Genomic DNA, 27,720 nt, shown 5'->3' with positions numbered 1-27,720 from the left:
ATAATAATTTCAAATGTGTAATTAAACATTTTCCCAATGTTTAAAGCCATACCAAACAAAAATGACAGTAAAATAAGGCTGTATTATGCCTAGTCTGGCGCCATCCCATTCAACAGTTAACAATTAATGAAATACATTCAGGGAACTCGACAAAAATGGCCAACTAGAGTGCATAAGGCCCATACTGTGGGTCAACGCGACTCGATTGCTCACTAATAATTTCCCTCACAACAACCCAATATATTCTGTTAATAAATTGGCGGCATGTGGTTCAAAATATAAAATATCTTCATTTTCACCATACAGTAGTCCTCAACAAGTTTAAAAATGGAGGCTTTGAGGTACAATCTAGAAAACGACATCAAGAATTCAGAAATATAGTTTTAAACATCTTACACTTATATATACTCGATAGGGGTAGAAACACTAAAGTTTGGATGCCGCTTCCCCTTCCCAAATCCTATGTCCGTCCCTGCACCTTTGTATAGGCCTATGCATACCCTTTCAAAATAAACAGCATTTCGATCACATAGTATTTTTGTCAGGCAGTTGTATCAGAATGGAAGAGTAAAACCATATTGTTTTTGCTGGTGAAATGTTTTTCACCCCGGACAAAGTTAGACCCCACCTCTACGCCACGCCATTACAAACCGACTGCGCATGCTTGCCCTTGTAGAAGGTGATACAGTCAAAGGTCAGGGTGAGCATACGGCGCCCTCTGTCGTCCTCCCCGATGCCAGCCTTGCAGTACTTGCTCATGCTGTTCAGCAGGGCGGACCGGTCGCTCTCGGCCAGGCTCTGATAGACGCAGGTGGCGTTGGTCAGGCAGATGAAATCCAGGAGCATCTTGCCAGCCAGTGAGCCGTCCACAAAACACTCGGAGACATCCACCTGGTAATAATGATAATACAATAATAACAGCAATGAAACAGAACTTCCAGGCGCGGCAATTAAGCTAGAAAACACCTCCAAATTGATGAAAATTGATACTCAGCCAATGTTGAGTGCAATTGCAAATCACTACTAACAACTAAAAAACTTTGAAACGAGATAACTCAGGCTGGCTCTACAGTTTATTTCCTTTGCAAGTGTTCCATCAGTTTGTTTGACTTGGTTCCTCCTGTCAGGGTGTTTGAGCGTGCAACCAGGCTCTCTGCTTCCTCTCACCCACACACTCTAGCTGTGCCGAGATGTAGAACAAAGAGCTACTATAATCAGGCATGCAAGTTGTTCCATCAGTTTGTTTGACTTGGTTCCTCCTGTCAGGGTGTTTGAGCGTGCAACCAGGCCCTTTGCTTCCTCTCACCCATACACTCTAGCTGTGCCGAGATGTAGAACCAAGAGCTACTATAATCAGGCATGCAAGTTGTTCCATCAGTTTGTTTGACTTGGTTCCCCCTGTCAGGGTGTTTGAGCGTGGAACCAGGCTCTCTGCTTCCTCTCACCCATACACTCTAGCTGCGCCGAGATGTAGAACAAAGAGCTACTATAATCAGGCATGCAAGTTGTTCCATCAGTTTGTTTGAATTGGTTCCTCCTGTCAGGGTGTTTGAGGGTGCAACCAGGCTCTCTGCTTCCTCTCACCCATACACTCTAGCTGCGCCGAGATGTAGAACCAAGAGCTACTATAATCAGGCATGCAAGTTGTTCCATCAGTTTGTTTGACTTGGTTCCCCCTGTCAGGGTGTTTGAGGGTGCAACCAGGCTCTCTGCTTCCTCTCACCCATACACTTTAGCTGCGCCGAGATGTAGAACCAAGAGCTACTATAATCAGGCATGCAAGTTGTTCCAGCAGTTTGTTTGACTTGGTTGCTCCTGTCAGGGTGTTTGAGCGTGCAACCAGGCTCTCTGCTTCCTCTCACCCATACACTCTAGCTGCGCCGAGATGTAGAACCAAGAGCTACTATAATCAGGCATGCAAGTTGTTCCATCAGTTTGTTTGACTTGGTTCCCCCTGTCAGGGTGTTTGAGGGTGCAACCAGGCTCTCTGCTTCCTCTCACCCATACACTCTAGCTGCGCCGAGATGTAGAACCAAGAGCTACTATAATCAGGCATGCAAGTTGTTCCAGCAGTTTGTTTGACTTGGTTGCTCCTGTCAGGGTGTTTGAGCGTGCAACCAGGCTCTCTGCTTCCTCTCACCCATACACTCTAGCTGCGCCGAGATGTAGAACCAAGAGCTACTATAATCAGGCATGCAAGTTGTTCCATCAGTTTGTTTGACTTGGTTCCTCCTGTCAGGGTGTTTGAGGGTGCAACCAGGCTCTCTGCTTCCTCTCACCCATACACTCTAGCTGCGCCGAGATGTAGAACCAAGAGTTACTATAATCAGGCATGCAAGTTGTTCCATCAGTTTGTTTGACTTGGTTCCTCCTGTCAGGGTGTTTGAGGGTGCAACCAGGCTCTCTGCTTCCTCTCACCCATACACTCTAGCTGCGCCGAGATGTAGAACCAAGAGTTACTATAATCAGGCATGCAAGTTGTTCCATCAGTTTGTTTGACTTGGTTCCTCCTGTCAGGGTGTTTGAGGGTGCAACCAGGCTCTCTGCTTCCTCTCACCCATACACTCTAGCTGCGCTGAGATGTAGAACCAAGAGTTACTATAATCAGGCATGCAAGTTGTTCCATCAGTTTGTTTGACTTGGTTCCTCCTGTCAGGGTGTTTGAGGTTGCAACCAGGCTCTCTGCTTCCTCTCACCCATACACTCTAGCTGCGCCGAGATGTAGAACCAAGAGTTACTATAATCAGGCATGCAAGTTGTTCCATCAGTTTGTTTGACTTGGTTCCTCCTGTCAGGGTGTTTGAGGGTGCAACCAGGCTCTCTGCTTCCTCTCACCCATACACTCTAGCTGCGCCGAGATGTAGAACCAAGAGTTACTATAATCAGGCATGCAAGTTGTTCCATCAGTTTGTTTGACTTGGTTCCTCCTGTCGGGATGTTTGAGCGTGCAACCAGGCTCTCTGCTTCCTCTCATCCATACACTCTAGCTGCGCCGAGATGTAGAACGAAGAGCTACTCTAATTGCTTTATCCCACGTGTTGCGTCTCTTTGGAACTTCTTGCCTAGTGCGTGTTTCCCTCCATTCTATAATCTAGCCTGATTTCCAATTGCTACTTCCAGCTTTCCTTTTTTTTCGTCATATTTTCTTATTTCTATCCCTTTGCCAAGAGTGGTTTTTATATCCTTGCTTGGGACGATCCTGCAAACTAGCAGATTTTTTTGGGGGGGGGCGGGGGGGGGGGGGAGGGGGAATGGAAAACCTTTCCGAAAAAAAAAAATAACCTGCGGGGGGGGGGGAACTATTTTCAGCACTTATCAATAAATGGTGAGAGAGTTCTGACATCAATCCCAAAAGGAAAACCCGCACAAAAAACATTACAATGCGCCGTGAAAATGGGCATAATAATTTGCAGAATGCATAAGGCCAAAAACAAATAAATAAGTCGGTCTCTGGTCAGCGCGCGCGTCGAATTTAATCATGCGCGTCAATCTTTTTTTTTTTTCCAAAATGTTCCGCGGTTGCTCCAACAGCGCCCTCTATTGCCACACCACCTCAATTTTTTTTTATCAAACAGCACCAAGGAATGGGAAAATTGCACCAAGGCAAATGATCGAGAGCACCAAGGCAAATTATGGAGCTAGACACCAATGTACATGAGGACACCAAAAAAGCAAAACAGTACCCCACCTTGTCTGTACAATCCAAGCTTGAAGAAAAATAAAGAAAAAAAAAAAAAAAAAAAGCCGCGTCCCCGCGTCAATTCTGGAACTTTGGTCTGACCAGAGACCGAATATTTGTTTGGCCTAATAACAGTCAGTGTTGAAGAGCGCCCCCATTGGGAAGATGGGTACCACCCCCCCTCCCCCCCCCCCCCCCCACGCCCCAACCCCCCACACTCTTAGATTTGACGGAGGCAAGGTGTCTCGAGGCAAACAAAAACATGTCTACATTTCGGCGCTGATGTGCGGATGCACCCCTGACATCAAAAGCTGGATACGTATACGCTACTGGCATTAGTTCTGATCAAGATACACATGTATGTACTATTCTCTCTTTTGAGAAGCGATCAGACACCTTGGTGCCAACTGGGCGTTTAGAGCTCAGACCTATATAAGTTTGCCCTGGCTTGATTTGTACAGCGTTTTGTACTTTAAAGGGAATGTAAAACATTTGCTTTTGCTGCAATTTTCAGAAATAAATGGATTTGGAGGATTAGTATGTTATAGCAAATATTATTAAACTGACTTTATTGTTAAACTGGGCTTGCAGATGCTGGAAAAACCAAGAAAACCTATCATGTTGTTGTAGTCTGGCTCCCTGACCCCACTTAAGATGAAACGGAGCAATTAATAGACTCTGGGGAATTGTAAAGTCAGAGGATCAGGCTAGCAGGCTTGTACCCCTTAACAGGTGTGTAATCAATTGCAAAGAAAATGCGGTATAACTAAATATGTAAAATTAAGAACAGTTTTTGAAAAAGCAGGTTTTCTCCAACGCCGGTCGGCCGACCAGCGTTGGAAAAATACAAGTTTTCTTGAAAATGTCAGCACACCAGGAGCCACGATTCTACAGGATGCTTTAGACTGTCATTTTCTAGCAATCAAGTTCGGTATTTCGTGATAATTTTATCATTTCATTTTTTGATGTTTTGTATATTTCCTGTAATTATCATAGCTTTGAGCCGGTGCGAGACAGGCATTAATTTTGATTGAAAACTTCGTGAAGTTGGCCAGAATAATCCATATTTGAGCGAATGACGGCCTTGAAACAAATCTTTTCGGGGGGGGGGGACAAACACATGCACATGAATCGGTGGCATATACGTCCCTATGTAATTAAAAAAAAATGCCTTTTAAACAATGTAAAATATTTACTACTACATTGCCTTTGGTAGCTTGCTATTTCTACTGCTTGTTGCCCTCTGATGCGACCTAATATAGTGGGTTTTTGTGGCATGCCATGGGTGTTACCTGATAAGACACTGTCTCCGAATGGTGGAGGATAGCCATGCGACGCAGGATCGGCAAGACGTCGTCGCTGTACCGCTTCATGTTCTGCGCGGGAAGGTCGTGGAGGTTTGGGATGGTGGACTCGTAGTCGTCGAATGCCTTCAAGAGGTCGTTTCCGTCTTGGGGTGAGAAAAAAAAAAAGGGCCTTGTTGCTGTTTGCAAGACATATTTTGAAGACCCTTAGTGAACAAAGCAACCAGAAGCGACACCCTACAGATATTCCCACAGCAGCCGTAAAATCCATGGACAGCTCTAGACCACAAATGCGCATGACAAGTTTAAAGTTTTAAAAATATATGCCAAATCAACATCAGAGTCTTTTTGATGTAACAGTTTATGTACACAGACAGAGTCCAGGCGCGGCTCTAGAGCAATTTTTTTTTTGGGGGGGGGGGGGGGGGTTGGGGGGGGGGACTAGCAGGGTGGATCCAGATTTTTTGTTTCAGGGAGGCGTGCTGAAATGTAGACCGGTTATTTTCTCCGGACACTTAGGCCTCCGGGGGGAGGGGGCTCGTGCCATATTTTCAATGGGGAGTGCTGATCAAATCCTACAATCATGCTACAAAGTGTACAAATGCACCCTTCTCACGACTATTTATTTAGGGGTAAACCGTTCGCATGTACGTCACATTGTTACATTTGGGTAGTGCAATTTTTTTATGGATTTTTTTTTTTGGGGGGGGGGGGCTAGACAAAATGTAGGTCAAGCCCCCCCCCCCCCCCCGCCACTGATAAAATGTGCCTCGTTCGGGAAATTCTCTATGAAAACTGCCCTGTAACAAAAAGTGTGGCCACTCAAGGGTCAAATCACGCTGTTAGTGTCTTTGTCCTTTGTTTTTGTGTCATGCTTCAATAATATTTTCCTGAGCGCTTTTCTTTGAATAATCAGTCCTTTGGCCGTGATCACATAGAACAAATTTAATTGCAGAATGCAGTTCAAAGTACCGTGAAAGTTGTAGCACAAAAACTAGACTCATCTGAATAGTTGAGATCGTGAGATATCCAGGGGCGGATCCAGGAATGTTTGCAGGGGGGGGGTCATCAGGAAGTCAATGCTGAAATGTAGACAGGTTTTTACTCTCCGGACACTAGGCCTCCGTAAAATCAATAGGTGGGGGGGGGGGGGGCCTTGGGGGAGGGGACTCGATCCATACTTTTAATGGGGGCACTGTTCAACTCTGACGATCATTAACACATTAACACTATAATACAGAATAGCGAAGAAATACCCTCGTGACCCTGCTGACGTTGTCCGAATTTTGTGCACAGGCAGGTATTATTACCAACATTTTGGAGGTGTCAGAGCTGGGGGTTCACATAATCTTGTATGTATTTCTATTCAAAAACAATTAAGTCAGAGCTGGGAGAGGGTTCGCCCCCCCCCCCCCGAATCCGCGCCTGATATCCATCAGGAAACATCACACCAATTATCCTCGTATTTTTACACACGACAACAAGAGTAAGTATTGGCTTTTTTTAAGAGTTAAATACGGAACAGATTCCAAATGCACAATGTAGCTGAAATACAGCGTCATTCAGAACAAATCGTTCAAGCATAGTCCCTTTCATTACTAATCATTCAATGTTTTCCAATTTTATTTATTTTATTGACAGTTTTCTTAACTTCACTCCAAAGATCGGTGTACCTTTGGAAGCAATGGTGATGACCATAAGACCGCCCTCTGTCAGCTTGTTGTAGTAATTCTGAATGGTCTCCTCCATGTCACGCACGTGATACAGCATCTGGAACATGTGGATCACGTGATATCGGCTGTCAGGTCGACTTGGTAACAAACTCTATAATGAACAAACGAAGAGGGGAAATGACAGAAAATATATCATGAAGCCACTTAAAGAAGGTTTCTAAAAAAAAGTCCAATATAGCTAGGCCTATATGTTTGCCTTTTTATTTTGAGAAAATACGTTTCCATTTTTTTAAACCCTATATTCAACGTTTTTCTTTCAAGAAATACGTTCGGATTTGTAATACCTATTTTTTAACCCAGTGTCTTGTTAAAAGACACGGATCGGCAAATGTGCCGGGATGAAGACCGCCACCTATATTCCGATAGTGCCCATAATTGTCCGCTTTGAACAGCACACCCTATGGTTGCAGACCAGTAAATAAACTTCCATTGACCCCAATGATAAATGCGCTTATTTCAGAAATTCGGGGAAAATACTCACAACTCTCCAATGTATTCGAGACACATATCAAAATAAAGCTTATTTCATCATCTGTCATTTTCGTTTCAATTTACGGGGGGTCAACTGATGACTTTTAGGAGAAATGTCCATCCGAAGATGATTACCCCTTAAAATAGTCCTGAAGCCCATCGCCATTTTGAAAAACGATGCCTACACTCGATTGCAAAATAGAGCGCTTTTAGGGCCCTAATTTCATCCAATTTGAACGGAACTACAAGCTCACAGTCCTGTGCACGGCTTCCACCCATGTTTTTTTTACAAACCCTCTAGTTCATGGCCCACAGTATGCTCAAATACTGAAGATTTTGAGGGCATGCAAATCATGATTTGGCCGGCGTAGGCAATTTCGGACCGATTTACTGGTCTGCACCCCTATAGATCTCATTCACAAGGAAGCCATTTCGATCGTGTTCCCGGAATCTATTTTATAAATTGTAGATTGTTGAATAGGATGATGGCAGACTATTTTATAACTAGAATAGTTAGTCACTTTAATAGAATAGTCACTTTCCATTTTTTTTTCAGAGCAGACTTTTTCATCAGAGCAGACTGGTATTAATTTGTAATGCACTGTTAATTAGTTGCTTTCATTTCTACTCGCAAGCTCCAAAATTGATGAGTTTACCTCGTTTTCAATTTAAATATGGCCGACTCGTAAATGAAGTCCATTGGAAGATTGTTTGTTCCCCCCCCCCCTTGGATTTTACGGAGGCCAGATGACCGGGAGAACAATCCTGCCTACCGTTTAGCTCGGATGGTCAGTAGGCACATTTGTTGTCACCCCCCCCCCCCCACCCCTCCTCATGTACAGAAGTAACCTTGAGTTCACTAGTCACACTGTTTACGACTTATTTATGATTATAGGGTTCATGAGATGATTTTTTTTCCTAGGAACACATTTTGTGCAACTTTCTAATCCTCTACTATTTCACATCCCTTTTTGGTTAATCTTATTGAACAGTGCACTTCTTAAAACCTTCATTGTCCATCATTTTCCGGGCAACTGAGGGCGCTGTTGCTGTGATATCATTTTAGGAAGAAACTGTACAGAGGTTTTCTATTTAAATTGTGAACAACAAAAAAATGCAACTTGACAATATTTTTGAGAAAAGTTTGCTCATTGGCTTCCTGCCATGTGCTGACACAACAACGAATCGCCACAGAAAAGAAAATGTACGACAGAAAATGAAGTAGCTGTAACATTGAGGTTTCTGCCTGAAAATCATACTACTCCTCATGAACATGAAAATTCGCATTAGCATAAAAAAAACCCACGAAAAAGCACCGATATAACCTTGAAACTTGCAAAAGGATAACTGAAAGTAAGGTTGAACGGGATACAATGGTGCATTTCAAGGATTGCACCAAAATAAATTACATTCCAATGGTTCATATAACGTTTGTCAAAGTAAACGCTTGATGACAGTTTTGCTTGCGACACACTATAAGTGAATGGTTCAATGTTTAATCGAGCGGATATCCAGTGCAGGTCTGACAAAATAAAATACAATGTAAACATAAGGGAGTAAACTCGTCAGTTTACCATTACAGATATTGCTGAGAGAAAAACAAATTCTATATAGGCCCACCTCAAATTCTAAAAGACAAGTTCTTTTAGAACTTAAAGCATGACTGTTCTTATCAGAACACAAACTACTCAGCGAAAGTTGATAATAAGCAGGACAAGTTCTTTTCAGAACTAAATATCTTCTAAGCAGTAGTTATTACCACATGGTATTACTGCAAACCGAAACGATACCCACCTCAAATTCTTCTGAGATTTTTTCGTGCCACTCGAAGGTGGTGCTTCCCAGGGCAAAGTCTTTCTCCCCGGCCGCTGTCTTCTTGTACCGCGCCAGCTCGTCCGGATTGGGCTCGATTCCGATACAGTGAAGGGGATTCTCAGGGCACTCTTGTTGCACCAGTTTGAGTACGTCCACGTCCATTATGCCTGCATGCAAGGCCAAATTAAGTTAATAAATTCGAAGTTGAGGGCGTCTCTGCTACTTCCAAACCCCAAAGGTCTTTAATTTTGTGTAAGCAACTGATTTTATACAGAAAGATGTGGTGACATCAAGTGACACGTACTTGTTTTCTTTGGTGTGCCTTTCTTAGAATGAGTTAATCCTTTATGCACCACACAGTTTAGTTAATAGCGATTATCTGCCATATACTGCTGAACTCCTCCTGTGATCTTCAAATGCACGTATAACATTTTGATAATTACCAAGAAATGAAGGTACCAATTTAATGAGAAAAACCGTGTTCGAAGTGAAGACAGTACTGGCACCAAGGGCGGATCGGGGGCGGGGGGGGGGGGGGCAACGGAGGTCATCCCCCCCCCCATAAAAAAGAACCCACTTTTTTGTTCGCAATAAAGGCAGGCACTGCATCCACCATCTTTTCCTAAAAAGAAAATTGTTGAAGTGGTCACAAATTGCCTCAGATCGCACCACAGAGCATTTAGAATCTAAAAAATGTTACGGCCCCTTGAGCGGGCCCCGAACCCCTCGCCGTAATTTTTGGACCCACTTTTTGGGGAACCAAATTTTGTTTCCCCCCCCCCCCCTCAAAAAAAGTGTTCTGGATCAGCCCTTGACTGTTACCAAATACCCTGTGAAATTCTTCCGCCCGAAATGGTATCACTTGAAAAAAACTAATCATTGAAGGTGGTTTGCAATTTTTTTTGCGCAGTTTTAAAGTTTGACATACAGTCATCAGCTGAATTGAGGGAGTGTTATTTTATGGGATTGTACACGAGTGGGAGCAATTCGGGCGATTCACAATGCAGTGCGCCACCAAGCGTTTGCCACGGAGAGTTCATTTTTCCCAGTGCATTGTGGGAGATGGTCGACAAATTCACAGCGCGGGACATTTGAAATTGTTAGTTTTTCCGGCCAGAAAGTTCGTAAGCGTATGATTCGAGTATCCAGTGTTTGCCCGTTTCTTTTCGTTTTATCAATATGGAGTTATTTTGAAAGGCGGCAGAACGTAATGCCCCAATCTATACAAAGTTAGCTCAAGTTTTCTACTGACACTCGTTCAAATGGGCCATGTTTTGTCGACCGTAAACTTGAAAAACGAACTCTCCGTGACAAACTCTTGGTGGCGCACTGCATTGTGAATCGCCCGAATTCAAAATAATATGAAACGCCAACCTACTAGTTTGAAGCGCTAGTGTAAACCGTGAAACCACTTGAAGACCGGAAAAATTGTGTGACTTTTTTTTTTCTTCAGTTTCCTAAAACTATTATGGTATCCACTGAGCTGAAAATTCAAAAGGCTGTACGATGTTAACGCACCCAACTTAATTTGAAATTCTGTTGCCTTGAAAATGCATGCATTTGGTTGAATCCAACTTTGCATGCTATCGATGCTTTTTGGATTATGCCATGGGTAAAATGACTTGATTCCTAATTTTGAAGCATCGGATGAATTACAGCTCTCAAATAAAAGGAATCGCAAAAGAATGGGCCTTCCAAAAATGTTGATGTAAAAAAGATTCAAAGTTCTAAGCGTCAAACTGCATTAGCACTAATACGTGAATTGACTGTCCGTATTTAAAGATGTATTGTTTCAGTCTGTCCTGTTTTCATATACCGGAAAACCATGATTTTTTAATTGCTAGAATTTATGCAGGTTATGCTAGCGTGCAGGTTAGACCGCCTATGGGAATCGATCATATTTTTATATATATTTTTGTATTTCTATATTTTATATGTTTATTTTTATTTTTTTACAGCCCTATTAACCTTTCTTGTTTTGACCGATATTGGTTTTTATATCTCGTTGTTTCAAGTTTTTTCCGCTTTAAATTTGTTTTGTTTTGTTTTAATTTTATAATTAGTCCTTTTTTATCATACATTTTTTTTCCGGCGAGTGAATTTTAAATGGACCGTATGGTCTGTGTCATATAACCCTGACTTTGTAAAAAAAAAAAAAAAAAAAAAAAAACCACAATAATAAACAATATTGAGACCTGGAACCATGTGTACGAGCAGGCGTATCTGTTTTTGCGTAAAAGCAACCAAAATGGTTGTAAAAGCCAAACATGCATAACTAAAAATGACATATTAACTCGTACGAGTTGGAAAATGGGTTTGGAGATTAAAGAAAGGGACACATTTGTGATATATCAAGGAAAATGCTTCATCGCACCTGTTACACAATGATAACTTTTAGAAAAATTTCATTGTTGGCCCGGTTTTTTTTTTTTTTTTACTCGGATAAGGGTTACGCCAAATGGAACCCGGGTTTAGGACGGTGCATGTACGGGAATCGGGTACCCGATTGAAGGGGAAAAACACACGGTTACCCGGGTACCCGATAAAGAAACGCAACCCCATCATTTAAATCTTGAAAGTTGCTGTACAGAGTGTTCATAAAGGTCCGCTCGACAATACTGCCACATCGGTGAGGTATGAAGCCCGGGAAGGGACAGGGTAGAATTTTTTTTTGGGGGGGGGATTTGCTAATTCGTTCGCACGAATTGCTAATTCGTTCGCACGAATTGCTAATTCGTTCGCACGAATTGCTAATTCGTTCGCACGAATTACCAACTCGTTCCCACGCATTACTAACGCGTTCCCGGATGCACGGGTTAGCAATTCGTTCCCACGATATTAGGAAAATCGTGCAAACGAAATAGCAATCCGTGCGAACGAAAAAGCAATTCGTGCGAACGAGTTAGCAATTCGTGCGAACGAATTAGGAATTCGTGGGAATGAATTAGGAATTCGTGCGAACGAAATAAGAATTCGTGCGAACGAATTAGTAATTCGTGCGAACGAATTAGGAATTCGTGCGAACGAATTAGCAAATTCCCCCCCCCCAAAAAAAAAAATGCCACCCTGATCCTTCCCGGGCTTCATAGTAAGGCAATACGGTAAGATACAAGTAAGTGTGTACAGTTTATTGTTACTGTGTAAATTGCATTTTCATAAGCGTCATAACGTGAATCTGTTTTGTGTTTCCATGTACAGTTTGATTTTCACTTTGAACATTTCCCACAAATGACATTCAAACCCTTTGCTTTTCATTGTCTGAGAAGTGACTAAGTAAATTTGAAGAGTTGGTTACGGGTACAAATCCCTTCATCTAGAACCGGTTCCTGTCACAGTCGGATATTCGGGTATCCGGTTCCGATGCGCAGCCCTACTCGGATTACCGGTCAAGCTGACTCGGGAGTTTTTTTTTCTTTTTAGAATATAATTTAGAGTTGCTGGAGGTTTTTTTTCGGTTCAATGATAGATTATATCCAACAGCATGGGCAATGGAATTTAAATTTTCAGCAGAGCACGAAATACCAGCTTCAAGGCTGGAACTCACCTTTCCCGGAGCCGACCCCGACGACGCTGACCACCTCGGCCGTGCTGACGGGCCACCGGACGGCCTTGAGCAAGGACGGCATCTTGGCCCGGATCCAGGCTAAGGTCACTTGCTCCTGGTCGCATCGCTCGATGAACGCCTCCAGCGCCTGGACGTAGTAAGTTTCGTCTAGCGTCTTCATGGCGGGACGGCAGTCGGAAGTTGGTGGTCAATGGATTCGGGAGGCCGGTGTTCTGAAGGAACAAACAAAACAGATTAAGAGATGATAACATGATGCTTAAAATTAGAAAGACTCGCATTTGAAAATGTACTGGAGGAATATTTTCTTTACAATCTTTTAAAACTGTAGTATAGATTCACTGGGTCAAAGGGACCAGACTCATATATTCCTCCGAGTCACTAACTGAATCATAATTCAGTAAGTCCTTTCACGTACAACGTAGCCGTAAACAATGCATCTTGATAATAATACTTACATTAAAAAGACTGATATTATTTGATAAGCTCTAGATTCTTCATTCGGTCATTCGAGGAATAGCCGGCCGATCTTCGTTTCGACTCCCGTTTTACCGAAAGTATAAAGTTGTCTGCATGCCGCCTTTTTAATCACTGTTCATTGTGCAGTGACTGCCTGACTTTATGCAAATGAGGTGTCACGTGGGACAACATTTTTCCCTCTGATTGATCGAGAGGCTGGTGGTGATGACGCCATATTCAACTATCGATAGCGGTTGCATTGCATGGCCAAATATACTAATGAAAAGAACCTTCGATTCGAGTGGGATTGAAGAGCCAGAGAACTAAATGCAAACAATTGTTCATGGTACAACCAGTGAATAAACCATAAGTGTCCTTGTTTAATTATTTTAGGCCTACGTGCATTGCACTATAACTGGCTTTCAGGGGTTAATCTTTCAGGCGTTTTATTTGCAAATACAAACGTATTGAGCTTAAAAACATGAACTGTTCCAGTTAAGCCACCAGCCCCGCCCATGCAGGGGCGGATCATGGAATGTTTGCAGGAGGGGGGGGTGATTTCATCAGAAAATCATTGCTAAAATGTGAACAGGATTTTTGTCCGGACACTTGGCCTCCATAATATCAATAGGTGTGTGTGTGGGGGGGGGGGGGGGGGGGGGGGCTCTTACCATACTTTCAATTTGGAGCGCTATTCATATCCGACGATTATTAACACTTTACTGACTAGTGTACAAATACCCTCCTAACCAAGCTGGCTCTGTCCGAATTTTTTTTTGCAAGGGCGGACATTATTACCAGCATGTAAGAGCGGGGTGGGGGTGTGGTTCGCATTAATTTTAATGAATTTCTGTGAAAACAATTGTTTTGACAGAGCTGGGTCCCCCCCCCCCCCCTGGATCCGCGCCTGCCATGTTTGGTTTACTACAGCCTCAGTTGTTACTATTCCCTTCAGTGCTTTATCATTGAGTGTCACGTACCGTGCTGAGGTCACCTGACCTAAATCAGTGATCAAGTTGGTCTATGCACACCACTTTTAATTGACAGACTGGAAGCTAAGGGTCCATCGGTAAAGTGACGGGGAAAACAATATTAATAGAGCTTTGTTTCAAATAAGGATCTTCTGGATGACACCAGGCTCCATAAGCCCGTGTTTTCTTCCGTGGGCCTTTCCAAAACATCGGAGTCCTCTCAAGCTTTGGCTTTGTCTCCATCCCAAGAACCGATTTTTAAGAACGAAATGAAAAGACTCCAACATCTCTCTTTTTATGGATTGAAGCAGAAAAGAGTTTCATCATGAGCCAATTCATTCAAATCAAAATCCGGGGCCAAATCCAAGATCACAAAGCCCGAATCCTGGTGCCGAGTCTGGAACTGAGCCGAGGTTTGAGAAACGGCCCGTTGAGCGCGCTGAAGCCGGATGCGCGCGTGTCACAAACGCGATTTTTTTTTTTCACGCGCACCTTGATGGGAACTGTGTGAATGCACTTGCGCGTGCGCGCTCCCAAAATGCGCGACATCGACGCGTACGCGCACGTCGCGCATCAGTACGCCTTGCATGTATACACATGTACGTTTACGGATTGCATACAACGGACATAACAAGCACAACTAACTACTGCCTTTCCGTGCCCATTCGTGCATCAGTACATTGGGAACCAACTGTCATGATGTCGCTTTCTTTCAAGTGCGTTCTCTGCTGGCTGATTTTGATAACAGTGCTCCTCGTCTTAATATTCGTACCGTTCCTCGCTACATTTGCCACGGTATCCAGTGTACTTCGAGAGTATGAAACCACCGTATCCAAAAGCAAAGTCTGGAGTAAGCCTAGGCCTATGTCAAAGACCGTGGGTAAGTAGCCTAAATACGACAAGAATGATTGATTCTGCCAAAATCGTTAAAGGACACAATTGTTGTTGCATCCTTATCATGATAAAATGCAATACAACACATAACATTGGCATCAACCACGCTCTAACATTTAATTGAGTTAAATACTTGCAACGTCTTATTTCATGTGGAAATAATGAGTTTGTGTACATAGAGTTTTGAAATGATAGGAATTAATGTGATTACATGGTTCATTCTCGATTGAAAAATGACAGACGAACGTGTTGTTGAGATAGTCTTTTCCAATCAACAATCCACAACCTTGAAACGTTGCTGAAGTTAACAAGCATCAAACCGATACTTCAAGCATGACTTCCGAAACGACATCACATTATCTTATTTTTATTGCCAAACCGATGTGGGCCTATACTCATTTATAAGGTGAGGCGCAAAGAACCCCCCCCCCCAAAAAAAAAGGTTTTATGTTGCGCTGCAATGTTATGTTGGGCATAATTTACGGACACAATCTCCATCTGTAGCGCAAACTGTCCTACTAGGATGCAATGCGAGCCGTCCCAAGACGCAGTGGCGTAAAACTGAACATGTTAGTATTTAGTAATGTGTTAGAATTAGTAATTCGTGCGAACGAATTAGCAAATGCCAAAAAAAAAATCCAGCCTGTCCCTTCCCGGGCTTCATATGAAACCAATGTTCTCCTAAGAGAATAAGAAACTGTACGAATATTTAATTTTTCTCACAATTTTTGGAACAACTTTTGTTCATTTCCGACGGAAATCTTTAAAAATTCATTAAAATAGAGGCTGTAATTTTCTGCCTATTTGTCCTTTTGCTGGGAACATTTTGGTGATTACACGTTCGCATACTTACAAGCCTTATAACTTACTTCAAAACAGCGCATCTAAAGCTTAAAAAAAGTTCCCCATTTTTCAGTGCTTTTGGATTCATTCAGGTTGTTGGGGAGTTCGAAAAATGACTCAAAATCCGCATGTTTCTTTTCTCATCACAAAAAAAGGGGGGTAGGATCCAATAGCCCATCCCCCTGGTCAAAAAGTGGGGGTTATTGGTATTGGTATTGTGTTACTTGCATACATCACAATAAATAATGTATCAAAGTTATTTAAACACACATGCAGGGGGTGATAAATATACCACCCCCCCTAAAAAAAAAAAACACCGGGATTTACGCCCCTTACAAGACGCAATTGAGCATACACCCACACTGTAAAAAAGTTTGGGCAAAATGGGTTGATAATTCGACCAGTGCTACACTCTTGAGCAAATTCTTCCCAATAGTTTGACAGTTTTTACCCGATATATGAGGTAATTTCATACCAATGTCGGGTAAATTACATTGCCCAACAGTATTTTACCCAACCTTTTTACAGTGCATACACCCTCATTTCATACTTCCGATCTGTTCGCGTTCCCTCTCTAATTTCACCGTTACAGTTTCCCCATTCCATTAGAATGCCTTGGAATTCAATATTTTCGAATAAGAAAAAAAAACTGAAAATCGTTTGTGGATCGATCCACTACAAGCGCTCATAAACTTCGGTCAGCAAACAATCCTGAAATTAAATTTAAATTGCGCTAGAGGTTGACAGTAATCACTTTGAATTTCTGGCACGGTCGGGCCACCTCCATCTCAAGGCGAGCGGCCAGCATGGGGCCTGCCTCCGACCCATGCCTGGGCACGTCACATATTTGAAAGATCGTTGACATCGTGAACTCCACATTGTTGCTTAATTTTGACTGGGTGTACATGCGAGTGTGCACACGACCAACGTATTCAATTCAAAGCTAGGTGCGCGACGAAGGGGGTTGAAAAATCCAAATCATGTCAATGGCAAATTGCATATTTATTGAGGTAATCATTCTGTCTTGGTCTGCTATAATACTTGCAGTCCAGCTTGCAATAAATTAATTAGTCTCAATATGCCTCATAATTTGAAACAAACGGGGCCTACTCTCTTTTAAAAGTGTCTGAAGTGAAAATTCATTAAAACTTGGATTTTTTTTTTTACTGATGGTCGAATGTCTGAAATTTGAAACTGCATACCAACCAATTCAGGAATGACTGAATCAAGTTTTGTGATTTTTCTAGATTTTTGTTGTCTATTTGGTCATTTTTCAAAGTGGTATTTTCAAATTTGACTTTTTCAGCCACTCAAAAAATGGTAAGAATATTAAAAGTGCGATGGATACCTTAAAAGGTAATGACACCATTTGCCACAAAAAAATGTTTTGTCGATTGAAGGAACAACAACAACATAAATCTGAAGCAGGTTATTAAAATACTAACCCATCGAAATTTCTGCTCAGTTCATATACTTTTTGAGAAAAAATAAATGCATCTAGTTTTGTTTGTCGACGCAAAGCATATAGGTTTACGTTGAGAGCGCGATTGGTTTGCCCCACTGGCAAACCATCGCGAGAAATGATGGTATTACTTTTTCCTAAAAAACAAATGACAGCATACTAGTCGCAACGATTTCAAAGAATGCATGATCATCTTATTTACTTGCAGTCAGGTGGAATATTTCAGTTTTATTTTTGAATGTTTGCAAAATTGTGTACATTACCATTAAAGTTATCCATAATATATACCACATAGAAACTCACGTCATTAACTCTAAAAAAAAAAAATTCAAGTTGTCTACAATAGACGAATTGTTCGTGTAGATGATTATGCTTAAAATGTTTATTTAAAAATATTTATTTATTTTTTTTTCCCTTTTTTTCTTCCATAACAGGCAGTTACATGGAAAACACAAGTGCAAAAATCGGAGATTCACAAGCAGTAAGTATAAGACAGACACATCTATGTATAGGATGTCTTAAAAAAAACAGTCTTGTTGAAAAAAAAAAGGGAGGGGGATATTTTCCCCAAAATTGTAGACAGGTTATTTGAATTTTAGTTCAACACAGACGGTGAAAAAAGTCTACGGCTAAAAGAAATCACAAGAAAAAAACCAATAGATAAATAAATAAATAAGTACAAAAAAGTCGGGCGACCTAACCAATATGTTGAACATCTTATGATGTATGTTTAATGTAAGTGGATGAACTAAAGGAATGCAATGTTCGAGAAGGGAATTATTATATTGAAAACAAGAAAATTCAATAAGACGCAATGAATGAACCAACCAGCATATCCGGTTCCCACGATGATCATTATCACGGAAAGGCTCTTCAAATTTGCCTGTCTATATACAGCCGCGGTGGCACAAGAGCGACGTAGGTAAAGTATATAATTAGGTAGAAAAGAAAGAAAGGATTACATTTCAAAATTGATTGAAGACTTCCCAATGGTTCAATCATAGTCGCTCGGTCAACACGGTGAAAGCTGGTGAACGGAAAATACCGGCCAAGACACCTTCAAGTCCAGGTCAATATTATTTTCGTGTGATTTTGGAAGGAAAACAGTTAATATAATTGTCTGGACCACCAAACAAACCTGCGCTGGGTATTCCCCGCCCCCACATCAGTCGATATCGATTCCATGGGCCGTTTACCAGCTGTTGTATTTATACGGGTCGTTATTGTTAATCGTCACCGTTTGTATGTGTATTGCGTTAAACCATCACTCGTGTCTTTCAATTGAATTTGTTTGTACTAATTAAGGTCTGTATATCGACCATGACTAGCATTCAGAGGCCTTAATCAACAAATCTCTTAATCGTTTTCTTCTGTGGCTGGGATTCTCTCTAAAAAAAAAAAAACCAGCGGCATAGCGAAGGGGACATGGGCTGGGGGCGTGCCCCCCCCCCCCCACTTCCCCCGGGAAAAAAATCATTGCTCCCCAGGGGCAGTCGCCCCCACTTAAAATGTGTTTGTCCTACTATGGATAACGGGTTTAACATAAATTGGGCGCCCCCACGCCCTTTCTACTGTAACATCTAGCCCCCACTCGCATGTAGCACTTTTAAAATCTAGTATATGAAAGACCAATTCATAAGGTTTTTTTTAGTACATGAATCATTCATATCACTTATGTACTTTTTAAGTTACTGAATTTTAAACACAACCACCGTTTTAAAGTTCTGTCCACGGATTACACAAAAGGTATGCGTTCTTTCAGCAAAACGAAACAATTCACACACATCCCTATGTGATTTGTTTTCGTTTTGCTGAAAGAACACTTACCTTCTTGTGATTTGTGGACAGAACTTTAAAACGGTGGTTGTGTTTCAAATTATGTAACTTGAAAAGTACATAAGTGATATGAATGATTTTGTACTAAAAGAAAGCTTATGAATGGGGCTTTCATATCCTAGATTTTGAAAGTGTAACATGCACAACTTCACTAAAACAATGGTCCCGACATTTGGGTTTCGGTTTTTTTATATGCTTACATGAGAACCCTTGTTATTCGCCGCTGTGATTACTACAAAGTAATGGGGTTTAGAGGTATTCGATTTTTTGTTTATATATATGTATTCCCTTTGACGCTCAGCTGTGGGTATTAAGTTCCAGAAGTATACAATATTTATAAAAAAAAAACCACATTGGCAGACAGTAAACAATGCCATATTACACCCTTTTATAGAAGTATATAACTGTCAAACTTGAACCAGGCTGACTAAAGTAAGCTGGATATATAAGTGTGACCATTTGCCACTTATGCTTGCAAGGTTTAATACGTTTAAACGTTTAAACGAAACCCTCCTAATTAATTCATGCATTCGTTTTTCCACTAGACAAACTGGACACCAACATGATGTTTAAAAAAGGGACGATATTACTGTCATGTGTCACTGTGAAGGAAATGAACACTCACACAAAACCTCAAAACATTAATATGATTCCGATATCCCGTATTGCGCAGATAGGGTATCGTTTAAACAAGACAACAGCGCCTAAAAGTAGGCCCCTAGTGGCGCGCATGCGGACCCCTGAATAGGAAAATTAGCGTGTAAAAGTCGGAGTTTCTAAGATTATTTTTGGTTCATTGATTTCTTCAGAAATCACCCTTTGTCAAATCGTGAGAGAGAAAAATCGTGCCAAAAATTGACCTCTCACTTCCGAGAATCTAAACTACGTGTGGACTAGTGGAACTCGGAGCACTCGTACAAAGATGAAACTGTATGAAATAATTTTGTGGCGGGAATTGGGTAAAAACTGGAACTAAAATAGGAGACTGTAAATGTATTTTTGAACACACAATTTTTTGAATAAACTTGAAGGACTCATTAGCAATTACAAACAAATCTAAAATGACCGGTGATACGAACTATATTCAAGCAAGCACGACTAAATCTAAAATCCATCGGATGTAGTTAGGTAAATCTTGGCGTCGTTATCATTTTCGTTCTCACGCAAGTATGCGATGTGGAAACAAGCGTGATCGAAGGCGGATCCCTAAGTGCGAAAATCCGGTTGTGAAAGGTAGCAAATAAAATTCGTTTTTCCCCATTTCCAACTGATTTCTCATCATGAGTTTCTTGTAGAATGCCAAGATAAATTCCAGCATGAATGTTTACCGGCGGTGATTACATTCTGTCAGAAAATTCTTGCCAGAGAAATGGGGCAACCCCGTGTAAAATGCCCATAGAAGGGTCGCGGAGGGGTCCCGAAGCTCAAAGACAAAAATGGACTTCCAGGCTCTATAGACCTTTGTCATGCTGCCACCATTTCAGTCAATGTTCCCTGTTTTCAAATAACAGTACTGAATGATAATGTCGTTGTTGTTTTTATGGCAAAAAGGAACCAGACTAGTTTTCCTTCTAGCCTCGCTTTTGTTACGTTGATTTGAATGGTACAAAATCAAGATGGCCGCAACATGATAACGGTATATTAAGGCAAGCCCAGCAAAGCTGATCACATAGCCCATGAGATTCCATTCAATTGATTCGGAATGGCCATTCACTGTCTTTTCGTGCATCTGGTTTACACAATGGATCGGATTTAGCACACTCATTGGCAGTACGGGGTCATCCTATACGATAACACTGCCCGGCCCACAAGGGACAGTCAGTCGTTCAGTCAGTCAGTCAGATACTGTAGGTACAAAGAAGATAGGCTGGCCCTGGGAGCAGCATAATTAAGGCGCTAAAACCTGCACATTATTACTTTGATTACCTAGACGCTTCATCAGTGGATAGATAAAGTGTAGCATTGAAAAAAAGCCCATCATCACACCTCTGCGAGGGCGGATCTAGCTTTCAGGAATCGGGGGGGGGGGGGGTGATATGAAGGGGGAGGGGATTGGATGAAGGCGTGTTGAAGACATCCCCCGGAAAATATTGCATTCCATTGATTGTATTTGGCACCATTTTACTAATATCATGACATTAGTCAGCAGCTGAACTATATCCGTTATACTGCTTGGCACTCTACTATGTGGAAGCTCCCAAGAGCATCGTTGTGAAAACACATTTAAAAAAAAAAAGGAAAGAAACGACGGCAGTGGTTTCGTTTTACTTTCTTCGCGGACACCTGTTTCAGAAAGCAGGCAGCGACGATTATCATCACAAGATGGTGTTTATATCCCGGGCAAACGAACTTTTCCGGCGGCGTGTGAAACTATGAACTTAACCTTCCGTTCTGGCGGTAAACACGGAGTTGCAAGCGGCCTCTTTGTGTTTGCTTCGGTACATCTCCTGAGACTTCCACTCCGTATCTCCTACAGTTGATAACCAATTTTGTTGAACATTCCTCTACCGATCGTTGTCAAACTTCGGGGACAACAGCTCGGGGTTGTTATAGGGACTCTTCTCGAGCACGCGGGATGGTTATCGTTTGGGATGCCTGAATAAGATGGTACATGTAATAGCTATAAACATGCTATAGATATAGCTATATTAAATATTATGTATAAGGCAGTCTTTATTACAGTTGTTTTGTCTGTTGATTGATTTTATAACATGTACTTTCTTCAGAAGACTGGGCATTTCCTGATTTTTAAACCCTGAGGTACCAACCGCGATTACAAGCAAGCACAATGAACGAGAACACGGGGAAATGGCAAATATTTAAGTAACCCAGCAGCACAGGTATTTTTTAGTTCTACAAAAGTTTGCTTTAAAAACGGTCCTGTATTGTTTATTTTGGAATCTTTTCGATTGAAATTCAACACCGTCGCTGAACCTTTGCAGTATCTAGTTCATTCAATACTCCTGAACTGCAAAATCATGTGATACAACTATTATTAACATTTCTGCTGTGCACAGACACCCAGCTAGCTCTGTACCTATCTCACTGACTGACTGACTGACTCCCCGTCACGTGTGACTTATATTGGTTGTATTCGCTTCGTTAGTGTGACGTCATCTCAATTCAACCATGCGTACGGTGTAGCATAGCACGAACACTCTTCGAGCGTTTATCCAATGGGAGCTGGTAATCAGTGGTGCGCGCGCGTGTATGACGTTTTTACTAACGAACCGGATAGGTTGATGCAGAGACCCGGGCAGTGCTATCGTATAGAATCGCCCCGTTTGACTTCCAGTGAACCGTTCTTAACCAATTGAGTATGATTTTGTGCGCATTTGGGACCAGCTTTATTAGACTTTCCTAGTAGTCCTGTTTCTTAAAAAAGAAATGTTGTCTTTTCCCCAAATTAAATGCTCTTTAGAAACTATCGCACAACCACCCTGGGCCAATCTTTCCATCATCCCCGCCTAATGCTCCCATTTCCCCAAAATATTACGACAGAGACGGAAGTATACACAACACTCGTCCATTGAACATAATAAGCAGATGAATAACTTGTACAACTTTTGATCGGTCACTACGGCGCCAGACGGTGGTTCATGTCTTCAGAACGGTGCACTTCTATTATGGTTTAATAGTGACTACATTATTTTATTGCGGAAGTGATCTTCAATAAATTTGTGCTTGGATCCGTAAGTGGGTAAAAAAACATAGGGGTTGCAACAGAAAAAAAATAGACTGACTTTTTGCGTTCAGCAAAAAAAAAATCATTCCCGTTTACAACCAAAGTTATGGGTTATGCACGTTAAAGGAGATTTTTGTTTTGTTCAGGCCAAGTTTCAGCCACTCTATATGATAAAGGAGCTGATCCTTTGAACTCGCATCAGTCGACACGGTCCCCACAAAAATGCAGCTGTCGAGCCCACACCTTTGCCAAACATCGACCGCTATCTTGTGAAGAACGACGTGAAACAATGGGAGCGGGCCGCAAGCTGAGATACTTAGCACCGGGTATTGGGCTTACGAAACCCCCCAAAATCTTCCGTACAAACACTTAACAACTCAGAAGTCCATTTTAACTGCCGGCACTTTATTTGCAGAGGCCTTACTCTAATACCAAGATATACACTTGTCACCTTCGGGAAATCCTCCATGAGAGGGTGAATTTAAAGTACACTCGGTAATGCTACTCTGCTATAACCAAACACACAAACCCAATTTAACAAAACTTTCAAACGGCATACGCCTTAACGATTCACGTTAGAAAAGGGTCATTTGGTTGAACTGCTCGTTCGTTTGCTGTTTGCTGTGTCTTTTTTGCGTCATGTATAAACAATAACATAGAGACATGTATAAACAATAACATAGAGACTGTACACTAAGACTCACCACCGCACCTTGAATAATGATCTGCAAAATGCCGGTAATTCCTGACATCAAAATGAGTACAAAAAAGATTGTTTCTTCATGAAGTTCTTGTTGAAAAGTTGAAGTTGAAATTCTGGATTTATTTGAATTCAGTTGCAATGTAGTATACTCACCAATAGTACGAATCGGCGGTTGGGGTCCGCCCTCGGGCGTTTTATCTGTCGAGCCGAACAGAACTGCCGAAGGTATAGAGGATTGTTGTCAAGAACGTATCTGTCCTGTACGGGCACAAGAAGAAGACGAGTCGATCTGTTATATTCCTTGGTTAATCTCAATCCCCAGTCCCGTATGGGCCTGCACTGCATCAGCTGGATGCGCCCAAAATACTTCGCAGAGATTAAATTGTTTCTCGAATTGCAGTAGGCCTATGTGACTTCAGAGAGCTCACACTCGCAGGACAGATTTGTGTGTGTTGTCCACTTGGGATCTTCAACCGCACTCGTCCTTCGCAGGAGCTCCGTCAAGTACGCGCACCTTTTATAGGTTGAGAGCCCCGCTAGGCTCAACGGCTGTTTGAGGCTCCATTAATTCAAGGTTGTATGAGAGTGTTACGGCCTGTTACTACAGCAATGGCCCAACTGCAGTTAGGGACATCTTAACTGAAGTTGGGATCGTTCCAACTGTAGTTGGGGTAGTCCCAACTGCAGTCAGGATCGATGCTTTAGTTGGGTCGTAACACGAGCATCAGAATGACCGTGTGGAATTCGATGAGCATAAGGGTGCACTTTTTTTTTCTAACTCCGTCACGATCACCGATGTGTATAATTTTGCATGACATAATAATATTCCACTCACAGTGTGAAAGAATTTAACTAAATGAAATAGACAAGCAGTGTTTCAAGGTTGTTTATAACGCATCGCATAGGTCGCCCTTCAAAACATCAGGGAGAAATTCATATTTCATTTTTACTTTCTCTTACAAAGATAGTGCTGCTTGGAAAATTGAACAAAGTTAATGCTTCTTAGTTCAGAACATTGAATGTATAATTCGCATATCCGTTAAGTCTGAGCATCACTCGTCTGTCGGAGCCCACTCTGTATAACCAACGTCTGATATAATTATGAGCAATGCAAATTTTATGCGACCCCGCGCTCCAGGTAATCGGAATCGATTTTAGCAATTGCGCCGTCATATCGATCAGAAATGTGGACTAAGCTATTGATTGGTCGATTTGGTTTCCTTTTTTGGTAAAGCAACAACGGGTTACCCTAGACACGATAGATAGAATGCGCCCACTGCATGGTCAGAATCTCGAGTTCAAGTCTTGTTTTGCATAATTAATCGCCAAATGTCCTCACACATCAAAGACCCTGGCTGTGCAAAGGGATATTCCATAGACTAGTTGGCGTTCGGTTGGGGCCATTATCGGTGAGCAGGACCTTAGTAACCAGTTTTAAAGCAGTCGTTTAAAACTATTTTCTCTTTAATTACACCGACTTGTTTTGGTAGAAGGTTAACGTGTTGGAAACTGGCCAAAGCCTGTAGCATGCAATCTCGTCTAAACTTTTTAGTGGCAACTTTATTTCTCAGTTATAAGCAGCTTGTAACATGTTAATTGATAGTTTACATGTGCACGCCACATCGTTTGCACATAAATTAGAAATAACAGGGGGACTGTTACCCATACCACATGAGGGCGATCGCGATGCATCGCCGCCATCGCGTTCTACTACTATAGCCTCGACTCCATGGCTGAATCGTGTCAAATTTGAAAGCAGGAACTTCAAACATAGCAGTTATGGCAAAAATGCTATTTTTGACCAAAAAATGGGCAAACGAAGGAGAAAAATGGTCATCAGGTTAATGTGCAATCTGGGCCAATGTGAACAACCAGGTTCAGATTCAGCACTATCGAATTAGTAAAGTTGACTTTATCGCAAGTTGACACCAGAAAGCTATAGTAAGACGAACCTCAACTTAATCCTAGCCATGATACAGATTTTGGCCCATGGCCTATCGGTTTTAACCTAGCTAAAGTGTGAAAAAAATAATGAATTTTTAAATTCAATTTAAGCTATATAAAATAAAAGGAATACTGTATGACAAGTTCCATCAATGGTTGGGGTATCAAGTTCACTTTTGAATTGGAGCACCCTTGTGATTTTTACGCGAGTTTGATGGTTTCTGATAATTTCAAATCTAGCGATGTACAATTTTTGGCATGCACTGAATATTGGCTTGCCCCAGATTTTGTGTGAACTCGTCCGGTATCCAACGGAAAAATACTGTTATACTGACAGATCTGACATGTGATCTACATAACAACAGCCGTGTTTCCATTTTCCATTGTATTCCACTGTTTTGACAATCGATGCCAATGTATTGACTGCCCTGATTATATTTTGATGACGTCGGCGGCTGATAAAGCGGCAACAGAATAGGCTTGTATTTGCATAAAGAGAGCCATATGCTCCATGGCGGTCTTTCTACGTCATCCGCATGTACTGTATAGTGCAGTGATGTCAAACAGTTTTGAAAACAAACAAATATTTAAAATATTCCTGTTCCTTGGATCATCTTTCTTCATAGTTATTACCAATCCAAAAACCATAGCCCTCCCCAAGTATAGTAATAAAAATGTTCATTGATAATAAGGATTTGCTTATAGAGCATTAGATAAATTAATTGTGATAATTTTATGGCCCCGGTTTATTTAGAAATAGAAATAAAATATATACAATAAATAACATATACCTTGTGTTTGATCGTTTCAGCTGACAAAAGATGGCGACACCTTTTGGACAAATGCCAAGAAGGAAGATTCCGAATGGCACACTGATGATCGAGCCGCATTAGAGACTGAGAGCTACCGGTACCTGCATCACCCAGAAACTGTCAACGAGACTTACGATGTCTGGTGGACGCAGACACTACGGAGGAAGGTCCTGCGCGAAACCTGCGACAGTCTGGTGGACCTAGAAACGTCGTCCTCGGCACCAGGTCATCTACTGGTGGACGACCGGAATCGTTTCCTGTTCTGCGAGATACGGAAGGTGTCTTCGATCGCCTGGCGTCGGGTCCTAGACGCTGTGTCCTCGGTCAACAACTCGAGCGCGACCGGTGGTGGTCACCGCAGATCGCGCACGGGCGGGCTGCGGCGACTGGGCACGTACTCGGCAGAGGAACGGGAACGCCGGCTGCGCGAATACACAAAGTTCCTGTTCGTGAGGGAGCCCATGTTGCGACTCGTCTCCGGATGGCGTGACAAGTTCGTTGCCGGGCCGCAGAGGCGCGACTACCGGAGCTCTTGGGGGCCTAGGATCAGACGCTACTACAACTCACAGCTCACTAGACACTCATCGGCATCCCAAGACACCGGGCATCAACCTTCAGCGTCAGTTGAAGATGTCGAGATCAGTTTCCCTGAATTTGTGAAGTACCTGACTGCAGGGCCACCCCGGTCCCCCTTGATGCGAGACATGCACTGGGAGCCCTACCGTTCCCGCTGTCGCCCCTGCCTCGTCCGCTACGATTTCGTTGGGCATTACGAAACCTTGGGCCCCGATGCTGCGGCTATTCTGCCTGTTTTGAACCGCTGGAGCGCTGGGGGCGGCAGCGTCGATTTCCCCATCCGCCGGTCAGACTCGCTCGGGGTCGCACAGACAGAGTTCCCTAAACTTGCTCCCGAAGACATCGTGAAATTAGCAAAACTCTACGATGTCGATTACAAGCTGTTTGGATATTCAATGAGCCAATTTATGAGCTGGTTACAGAAAAACTCGACAGCAGTTTGATGAGTTCTCTTTTCGGTATATTCAGCAAATGGCACACTAAAACTTCGCTTGATTTTGATTGCCCTCGTAGGCGACAGGAAACCAGAGACAGACTGGAAACCAAAGATTTATCTTACCGAATATACAAATATATGTCCCAAAAGTGTCTGTCTAACTACTTTTAAATAACTACAAAACCATGAAGTCAACTTTGAAAACTATTTGTTTTGCAGATCATAAGCCTTGGCCTCAACCCCAATGAGTTTCATTTAATTTCAGTCACGCATCACTGCACAATTATCATTTGATATGATCACAACAAGATTTTTGGACACTGTGACCAAGATCCTTGCCTTATTTAATGTCAGTACTGTGTTAAAACCCTAACCCCGGCTGCTGAATCCAACAGGATCCAACTTTGTCACATACCCGATGGAGCCTGTTGGATTGAGCAGTTAACCCCTTGTGTACATTCCTCATGCAAAATGTAGGATTCAGCAGGCAACTGAACCGCATTATAACGCCATGTTGGACTCCGTTGGATTCAGC

General features: G+C 42.2%; 2 protein-coding genes across 3 annotated transcripts; one reads left to right on the top strand and one right to left on the bottom strand.

The window, feature by feature from the left end:
- Positions 1 to 110: 110 nt before the first annotated feature.
- LOC119738542 (histamine N-methyltransferase A-like) lies at positions 111 to 26,239 on the bottom strand. Of its 2 annotated transcripts, XM_038213449.1 has the most exons (7): positions 26,153 to 26,239; positions 23,571 to 23,675; positions 12,547 to 12,779; positions 8,982 to 9,169; positions 6,657 to 6,807; positions 4,972 to 5,129; positions 111 to 891 (listed from the first exon to the last, which is right to left on the bottom strand). In XM_038213449.1, the coding sequence occupies exons 3-7, from the start codon at positions 12,725 to 12,727 to the stop codon at positions 631 to 633; spliced, it is 939 nt and encodes a 312-aa protein (XP_038069377.1). In that variant the 5' UTR covers positions 12,728 to 12,779; positions 23,571 to 23,675; positions 26,153 to 26,239; the 3' UTR covers positions 111 to 630. The 2 variants fall into 2 exon arrangements, with proteins under 2 accessions (XP_038069377.1, XP_038069376.1); XM_038213448.1 differs by lacking the exon at positions 26,153 to 26,239 and having other exon boundaries at positions 23,571 to 23,923.
- On the top strand, positions 17,636 to 27,621 carry LOC119738543 (carbohydrate sulfotransferase 13-like). Its single transcript, XM_038213450.1, has 2 exons — positions 17,636 to 17,674; positions 26,173 to 27,621. Exons 1-2 carry the CDS (start codon positions 17,636 to 17,638, stop codon positions 27,190 to 27,192), a joined length of 1,059 nt encoding a protein of 352 aa, XP_038069378.1. The 3' UTR covers positions 27,193 to 27,621.
- The last annotated feature ends 99 nt before the right edge of the window (positions 27,622 to 27,720 follow it).

Source organism: Patiria miniata, unplaced genomic scaffold, assembly GCF_015706575.1.
Source record: "Patiria miniata isolate m_02_andy unplaced genomic scaffold, ASM1570657v1 HiC_scaffold_3, whole genome shotgun sequence".
In the NCBI taxonomy this organism is placed as follows: Eukaryota; Metazoa; Echinodermata; class Asteroidea; order Valvatida; family Asterinidae; genus Patiria; species Patiria miniata.
Note: the sequence above shows the minus strand (reverse complement) of the source record. Positions and strands in the feature narration are given on the sequence as shown.

Excerpts from the sequence above, each read along its gene's own strand:
- LOC119738543 (XM_038213450.1), top strand. The coding sequence starts at position 17,636 with ATGGAAAACACAAGTGCAAAAATCGGAGATTCACAAGCA. Across the intron at positions 17,675-26,172 it reads AAATCGGAGATTCACAAGCA|CTGACAAAAGATGGCGACAC; the intron begins GTAAGTATAAGA and ends TGATCGTTTCAG.
- LOC119738542 (XM_038213449.1), bottom strand. The coding sequence starts at position 12,727 with ATGAAGACGCTAGACGAAACTTACTACGTCCAGGCGCTGGAGGCGTTC. Across the intron at positions 6,808-8,981 it reads AAATCTCAGAAGAATTTGAG|AGTTTGTTACCAAGTCGACC; the intron begins GTGGGTATCGTT and ends TGTTCATTATAG. Across the intron at positions 5,130-6,656 it reads CATCACCATTGCTTCCAAAG|ACGGAAACGACCTCTTGAAG; the intron begins GTACACCGATCT and ends TCTCACCCCAAG.